An 8,835-nucleotide genomic window follows, 5' to 3' on the forward strand; every position below is an offset into this window, starting at 1 on the left:
TGTGTGCTTGTCTGTCTGTCAGGGCGGTGTGAATTTGGATATAAACGAACCGTGTTGAAAATCAGAGCTATATAACAAAATTATAAGAGCTCTAAATTTGATTTTAAAACCGTACGCGTAGTGCTAACTTTTAAAAAAGTACAACATCATATTTTTGTTTATTGGCCATAAAACTGGTTTTCTTTATATCCCATTACATTTTAGTTAAAATGTGATTTGTATAAATTTATCAGTGGGAATAATTGTGATGATAAAAGCATAGTGGAACATTACAAGCGAGTGGAACATTACAAACATGCATGCACATGCACATGCACGCACACACGCACGCACGCGAGCGCACACACATACAGTGTTTATAATGAAAATACATTGTACTGCTGAAATTTAGATGTTTGGGAACAAAAGGTGTTGCGCCAAAACGCAACCCAAATGCGGAAGCGGTCGGGGAATATCGAGTTTGCCAGACAAGATCTGCTTTCGGTTCGAAGCTATACCTATGACAGCACGATACTAACATTAATCTGATGACGTTTGTAACTGCTGTTTATACGTGGAAGGTAAATCATCTTCAGTACTATTACAACTGTTACCATAAACTTCACTTGACGTGGGCCTGTTTGTCAGCTGTTCGTGGCCGAGGCCCGCGATCAAATGTGACAGTCAAACCATGACGTAAGCATCAAGTCGTGAGTATCAGACGCCATGTGTCAGCTGTCGGTTAAATTTGTAGCCTCTATATTATTTTCCATGTTTTCGATTCAATGATTTTCAGTTTTGATATTGTTTTACGTCATAAAGTAGACGACAAGCGCGCTTCTCTCCGCCGTGGGGGACAGTCGGGTGGGAACTATTAAAATCCGTAACGGTACCCACGTCTCGGAGATTCGTGCCCAAACATTTTTTTCGTACTCGTACCCCAAATGTTGGACATCCTGTATCATATCTTACCTAAACAACTGGACATCTTATTACCAACTGATCGCTTGAAACAATAAAACTCATTTAGTAATTTCAGTCCCTTCTGAAAAGTATCTACGCAATCACAGCGGGGGTTGGGTTGGGTTTAGTCTGGTGGTTAAAGCGTTCACTCGTCACGCCGAAGACCCGGGTTCGATTCCCCACATGGGCACAATGTGGGAAGTCCATTTCTGGTGTCTCCCACCGTGATATTGCTGGAATATTGCTACCAGCGGCGTAAAACCCAACTCACTCACTCACAACTAGGGGCTTGTAACACCAAAACTGCCATCAAGGTATGTACTGTCATTACTTGGGGTCTTAGCACTATAAAAATGAAGTTCCTTTTATATAGTGCCAAGACCCCGATAAATGACAACTACATACCTTCATTTTTAGCATTACAAGCCCTTGCGTACTCAATAAGGCAACCACCAGCAGAAATTTGAGCCCCAGGTACCCAAGGTGCCATTACCTGACCTGACCTGGGTATCTGTTTCAGCTGTATTTGAAGATTTGTCATGGCAGTCATGGCCACATAGAGTCTGGTCATATTTTAAGCTGTCAAAACCTATGCAATTTATTTGCATACATGTGCTGTGCAGAAATAAGCTTTAAAGATGATGGTATGTCCTGGATGTGGAAACACCTGGCTGTCGAAGGTGGCCAAGGCCCCAGCAGATGTGGTTAAACCAATTGTAAAAAATCAGATAAGAAAATTATACTTAATAGGTGTCACCTTGGCCATTATTATATATCTTCCTTATAAATCAGAAAATCTTAGGATTAATTTGTTACACTCTATTCTTCAAAAGATATCACAAATTAATTATTGACGAAATTGGTTATTGTGATGTTCATTCATGGATGGATCACATCCCTGCCTAAATTCCCGAAAGCATCAACAATGTAACACAACGCCTAATGTAGAATGTCCGATTTTGTTGGGTTCATTTTTATGATTGAAAAACAAATATAGACTGTAAGTTTGGTTCATTATTATTTCATTTCTATCAAGTTGCGTAACGTATCAGACTATCAGTCACACGTGACCAGTCACGTAACAAAACTGGTCCAGGTACTGTTTTCAGGACCCAGGTAGTGAAAATTGTTTATCTGACCTGGGTACTTGGTTAACCCTTCCCAGCCCTACTGCTCAACATATTGATTAAACAGTATATTGACTAAACATATTTATCATGTTCTCAAGTAAGCCACAGTGTTTGATTTGTGTTTCATGTAATGCATGAGAAGCCCAATTGCCACCTGTGTAATCTTGTATTATTACTTGAACTCACTTCCAAGAATAATTAGCTTTCATACTAAAACAACTATATGCCACAGCTATATTTATTGAGCCATAAAGTAAATTGTCATCTATATTTGGGTATGAATCATCTATATTTGGGTATGAATCATCTATATTTCTGTATGGATGGAAAAAGGTATGAATGCTCAAAATTAGGAACGAAGCTAACGAGAATTCTTGGAACAGGTCAGCCATTTTTGTAGGGTACAAATCTGTGTGTGTATGGATCATCTAGTATACGTTTAGGAGTATGTACATCACCATGGCCTGATATTATCATAGATCTGCCTTATCAGCTGATTACACGTATGCATAGGCAGCCCATGTTTATTTCATGCCATGTAAGAAGTACTTGGCACCCTGACCTACTTCTATACAACTCTTTGAATATTATTTACTAATATGACTGAGTATATGTATATGACGTATAATAACTTTTGATAAAACAGTTTTAGTTTACAAACATGTTACAAGTGTATGTTGACACTCCAAATTCATCCCAACAAATTTAAATCATTAATGGATGTAATGACTCAAATTAATTATAGATTCATGCACCAGTCTGCACAGAAAGCAAAACATGAGTCTAAGTCATATTTCCCCATGCAAGTCATATGTGGTATGTGATAGTAATAACATGTGTAATCAACTTATAAGGTGCCCATTCACTAACAGGCCTATTGGAAGCAGCTAGCTACCCCCACCCTAAATGTTGTATATGGTAATCGGAAAAAATAAAGAATCAATTTTTGCTACAATCTTTTATATCTGATCATGTCTCCACTGACATCCTACAAGTAGTTTTCTTTGTAAAGACATGGATTCCAGAAATTGTTTGTTTATAGACATATGGAGCAATTGATTGATGAAACAGAACATTACCAGCTGTACACAACTGATTACTATCCAATTCAAGTTAGGTAATTGTAGAGAAGAGTCAACATGGAGCTTTATGATGTGACTGTTTTGGCAGTGCAAGCATTCGTTGTAAAATCATAAGTTTAACATTGTTGGCAAGTGTTTCAATTACAAAAGCATTAAGTAACATCATAAGGAATGACATAGAAGTATGAAAACACAACAGACCAGTTGTAAAGGGATAATCTGGAGACAAAATGGTTCAAAGAAAAGATTTGATATATGTAAATTAACAGTGTGAACCATGCTTAAATGTATCAGAATTTGTATTTTGAAATGATCGCCTGTTTTCACTGACAGATTAAGATGATGTGATTAACTCAAAATGGACATGAACTTGGAAGGATCAAGTGTTGACCCAGAACAAATCAAAACTCGCTTCTATGAAGAGAACACCACAGGTGCTACGCAAAGGAACAGCATGGAATACCCCAGTCTGCCGACATCAGACCTTGAATCTGACGCTGTGCCATTCTCACCTGAAGTCAATCATGCAGCAGGTATGTTTGGAGACGCAACGACCCACTTGCCAAGAGAGCTAATTGAGGGAACCACAGCACCACCGTTAACAGAGCTCCTCGCAGAGTCATCCAGGACAGATCCGAGACATACGGCAGGATATGGTTCTTCCTGTCACCACCCAGATACACATACTCAATCTCCTGTAGGTAGCCAGTGTGCAGCTCAGCAACCTAAGGTTCCAATACGGAGGGAAACATATTGTCCACCAGCTCAACCAGATCAGCAGTCCAGAGATGCCAATCCCCCATCAAGTACACCTGTTCAAGAAGAAACCATGAAAGGTATTTACTGTTATGAATGAAATAACAAAGACTTGTTGATTCACCTTAGTTGGGTTAATTGTGATGGTGTTGTCTCAGTGGTTGGTTGTTACAGTGTTGTCTCAGTGGTTGGTTGTTACAGTGTTGTCTCAGTGGATTGTTGATTGTGATGGTGTTGTCTCAGTGGTTGGTTGTTATGGTGTTGTCTCAGTGGATTGTTGATTGTGATGGTGTTGTCTCAGTGGATTGTTGATTGTGATGGTGTTGTCTCAGTGGTTGGTTGATTGTGATAGTGTTGTCTCAGTGGTTGGTTGTTATGGTGTTGTCTCAGTGGTTGATTGTGATGGTATTGTCTCAGTGGATTGTTGGTTGTTATGGTGTTGTCTCAGTGGTTGGTTGTTATGGTGTTGTCTCAGTGGCTGGTTGTTATGGTGTTGTCTCAGTGGTTGGTTGTTATGGTGTTGTCTCAGTGGCTGGTTGTTATGGTGTTGTCTCAGTGGTTGGTTGTGATGGTGTTATCTCAGCGGTTGATTGTGATGATGTTGTCTCAGTGGATGGTTGATTGTGATGGTGTTGTCTCAGTGGATGGTTGATTGGGATGGTATGTAAATACTGCTGTTCTACTAATACCGCGGTAAACCGTTTCACCCCTAGTGTTTGTAAACAACTGTTGCTGATGTTGGACAAAGTAATATTTTGAAACGTGTTTACTATATTGTAATACATGTAATACTCAGAGGTGTTCACATTATGTCTTAAACATCCTTTAGAATGGATGCCAGGATAACGAAATAGAAGAGGCATCTCCACTATGAATATGCCTAAGAACTTCAGGCTTTACCCCCTTTCCTGTCCTTCAGTGTACAATTGGGGCCGTGGGGTAGCCTAGTGGTCAAAGCGTTGGCTCGTCACACCGAAGACCCGGGTTCGAATCCCCACATGGGTTCAATGTGTGAAGCCCATTTCTGGTGTCCCCCGCCGTGATGTTGCTGGAATATTGCTAAAAGCGGCGTAAAACCAAACTCAGTCAGTCAGTGTACAATTCATGATGTAGCTGGCACTCACTCACTCACTGACTGACTGACTAAGACAGTTCCAGACTGACTGTTGTGACCCACCTCTACAGACCGGCAACATGGGGCACCTGCCCACTGTGCTTACAGTGTCTGACTTTCTATGGTGATTTCCTTGTTCAAAACAAAAAAGCTTAGCATCTGTGTCAAGCAAGGAGTACATGAACATTCAGAACATCTATTATTTTTAAGACTCCATATTTGAATTTGACATGGAACAAACGATATATGATTAGATTCTTCATAGAATACCACTCACTCTCACAATGATCTTTCATTTCTTTTGCAACATTTTCGTTTTTTAGTGAATTTTGTTTAGCTTCTCATCCAGGTTGGGAACCTTGGGCCATGTATTGGTGAAACTCAGTGATCTCAGAAGATTTATTATGATGTGTTTTATCCGCAGTGGACATGCCGGTGCCTGTGAAGTTTGACGCCGTGATCATCTGCCATGAAGACGATGCCCACGAAGTCAACAAACTCAAAGACCACTTGAACAGTCTTGTTTTGTTTGACGATAAAATGGCCTCCGTTGCCATCGAGGGCGATGGACCTGACTTGGGGAAAGGAGAAGTCACCTACTTTGAGGGTTGGCTAGAAAGTGCACAAATAATGTTTCTTTTTATGACCAAAGTATTTTGTGAAGAAAGCTTCTGTTGCTATAAGCAGAATATTGCTTTATGTGAATCATTCTTATTTTCAGATAGTAAAAAGGAATTTGTGATTCCTATTTTCTTGGACAAAAAGCATAATCTGAAGTACTTAAAGCCCTCAATACGAGCAATAAAGGGGATTGAGTACATTGACTGCAAGTGGAATGACAAAGTAGCAGAGAGATTCAGGAAGAATTTGATCAGTGCTCGACATAAGAGACAAGAAAATCTAGCTGCAAAAATGGCAAATTTGACAATTACTTAGAGATGGGACAATTACTTACATGAATAAGTGCTTAATGAACCACATTTGAGATACTGTTTTTGTTGTATTTAAGTGCCCGTTATCAACTTCAAGACCAATCTGTTTGGAGTATTCTTTATATATGCCCCATATTGTCTTGTGTGTGTTAGAGACTGTGTTTACAGAAAGCACAGCACTGTACAAGGGGCATATAATTGTTGCCTTTTAACTATTGTTGAAAAGATTTTCACTTTTGAACTCAGTTTGTTCTCTGATGCTTAATCTCTGAAAACTGATTTAACACACTGTCTGTGGATGTAGCAAGGCCTCTTTCTCAATTTTCTATGCACTAAGACACTTGTTTCTGTGAATATGGTCATTATTTGTTTTGAGAGACAGTGATTTGGATTCCATAGAATGTCCTATCACCCTCATTACAAGATGCAGTGGATGACACTTGAAGCTCATCACAAACTGAAACCAACAATCAATAAACATAGTTGTTCCGGAAGCCAAGTCATGTGTGTCCGTTACTTCCTCCATGGCATAGCAGGTAGAGCATTTGCCTATAGAGTATGAAGTCAGTGGATCAATACCTGGCCACATGCTAGAAGGTGGTATGTATACTTGACGATACCCTGTTTGGAGTCTGGAGTTGAGAGAATTAAACAAGACCCGGTCGGCTTAAAGTTAAAGTCATATGCTGTGTCTGAGTGGGCGTGGTCTCATCAGAGAAGTGCAAGAAGTCCAGACAGGCATGGATTTGCATGCATGCATGCACACACACACACACATGACTGTAAGTGCAATGCTGTTGCACACATCCAACAACTGATGTCAGATTGTACCCCCCATGATCTGTCCTTGTGTTGTTACTGGCTTGGTTGTGGCCATGGAACCCAACTCCACCTAATTTGCAGTTATGAATGTCAATGATGATGTTTCATTTGCAGTGTTCTTGTGTTGAAGCTGTTCATGTGTCATCTCCTGAGGTCTAGATTGTGTAGATTATGTTGGTCTGCATATTCATTGAGCATGTATTAAAACTCTCCTTTTGCTACATAACACTATTTATTGACGAGAATAAGCTTATGAAATTGTATTTGATTTAATGTAATGACTTTACTTGAAGAGGCCCTCTACAGGTGGATCTCTATAACGAACATCACATTCTCATGTTGGTCTTATATTTCTGAGACTTCATTGTTGCTAGGAATGTAAATGCCTAATACTTTTGGTTCATGTGAAGCTCTTTTGGGATGTTTTCAAACTTTATCTTCATGTTTTGTTTTGTGCGTTAACTATGTAGTTATTAATTGCTTGCTTCACACTTTTTTAGTACACTTTTTTGAACCTGTTACCCTATTTGCAACGGGTGGGGGCACGGTGGGCGAGCTGTCTAAGGCGCCAGGCTAGTAATCCAGTGAGCTTGGAGGTGCCGGATCGAGCGCACCTGTGACCGGGTGTAAAAACCTTGGAGTCAACTTTGTATGCAGACTCTTTTCAGATTCTTGTACAACCCCTAGTGTACAGTACAACACCCTGTGCACTTAAAAGAACCCACGAATCCGTTGGTAGATGACCAGATGGTGGCCACATGAATATGTGCAAACACCTAGTTGAGGGTACAGCAATGTGTGTGTGTGTGTGTGTGTGTGTGTGTGTGTGTGTGTGTGTGTGTGACACAGAGATGCCAATAAGTTGGCAGAGATCTGTATGCCATATACATATGTTATTATTTGAAGAAACAAAAAATATTTCTGTAATCATTAGTAATATCTGCTAAATGGAGAGTCTATTTTATAATTCTGACTAGAGCATAAGTATGTGCATCATACGTATCACTGAAACACTGGTGACACCAGGTGTTCACAAGGAAGTAAGCGTATCCTGCCCCACCAGCATGCCTGCCTTCATCTTGTGTTTCTTGTCACTTTTTCACAATGTTGACGCAATCTCTGTTTTATGCAGTTGTGCTTGGTAATGTGTAGTTAAAGGGTACACAAGAAGGGTATTAGTACCTGGTATTAGCCAAGGTTCAACTGAGTGAGGACTGTGTGTTAAATTCACCACCCTTCAGCTAACATTCTGACTAACTAACAAGTGAATGTTTTATATACAATGTACTTCACATTTTTCAAATTGCATGTTGTTGATTTCTTTTCATCATTCAGCAAATTTATATGTATTTCCTTTTACATCTGGCATAGAATGTCTGTAAAACAAGGTGTGCGACTGCTATTGCTGTAATGTTCTGCTACAGAGAAATAGGTTGTTTTAGGCCATGGCTGTCTTTTTTTTATAGTGAAGTTATTGAACATTGGTGTTTGTTTCATAAGTTATACTACATACTGAATTGTGGATAAATTAAGATCTCTTAATTGTTGATACAAGATTTGGATAAACTGAGAGACATCCTGCTGTACATGTTTCATATCCAGATTATTTTTAAAATATATTTTTGTTACCCTACTGGCAACTAGTTATTGTGAGTTTTTGAAATGAATGTTCATATGTCTCAAAGAGTAATTTGAAGCTGTTCACTGTATGGATGTAACATATGTATTATGTGGAAAGCCTAAACAAGTATGCCGTTGAATAAGCATCGCTACCTAAGCGATAAGTGATACTTTGCCAGTTAATCATTAAAATCAAATGCATATTTGTCTTTATTTTAAGATCTTTGCAATTTTTTAAATCCATGTAGATATTTCCTATACTTAAGTATACACTACAATAACACTCCTGCACAGAGAGAATGACAGAAGGTGACTGGAAAGGCAGGGTAGCTTAGTGGTGATTGTCAGGATGTGTTCCATTCATCATTTCTCTTGGTCAAACAAATGTATTTGCGAAATGTATGGGAAGTTTGAAAGTAAATGTGATGAATGATTTA

The 8,835-nt window shown here is 39.2% G+C and overlaps 1 protein-coding gene across 6 annotated transcripts; it reads left to right on the plus strand.

The window, feature by feature from the left end:
- The first annotated feature begins 415 nt into the window (after nt 1-415).
- On the plus strand, nt 416-8,835 carry LOC124287711. 6 transcript variants are annotated; one of them, XM_046724240.1, is made up of 4 exons: nt 416-560; nt 1,360-1,449; nt 3,488-3,990; nt 5,449-8,835. In XM_046724240.1, the coding sequence occupies exons 3-4, from the start codon at nt 3,513-3,515 to the stop codon at nt 5,958-5,960; spliced, it is 990 nt and encodes a 329-aa protein (XP_046580196.1). In that variant the 5' UTR covers nt 416-560; nt 1,360-1,449; nt 3,488-3,512; the 3' UTR covers nt 5,961-8,835. The 6 variants fall into 6 exon arrangements, with proteins under 6 accessions (XP_046580196.1, XP_046580193.1, XP_046580192.1 ...); XM_046724237.1 differs by having other exon boundaries at nt 1,360-1,416; XM_046724236.1 differs by lacking the exon at nt 1,360-1,449.

The sequence above is a fragment of the Haliotis rubra genome, unplaced genomic scaffold (assembly GCF_003918875.1).
Source record: "Haliotis rubra isolate DU_JTF1 unplaced genomic scaffold, ASM391887v1 Scf405, whole genome shotgun sequence".
NCBI classification, from domain to species: Eukaryota; Metazoa; Mollusca; class Gastropoda; order Lepetellida; family Haliotidae; genus Haliotis; species Haliotis rubra.

Bases quoted from the DNA above. Each gene is read 5' to 3' on its own strand.
- LOC124287711 (XM_046724240.1), top strand. From the start codon at position 3,513: ATGGACATGAACTTGGAAGGATCAAGTGTTGACCCAGAACAAATCAAA. The intron at 3,991-5,448 runs GTATTTACTGTT...TTTTATCCGCAG, and splicing joins TCAAGAAGAAACCATGAAAG to TGGACATGCCGGTGCCTGTG.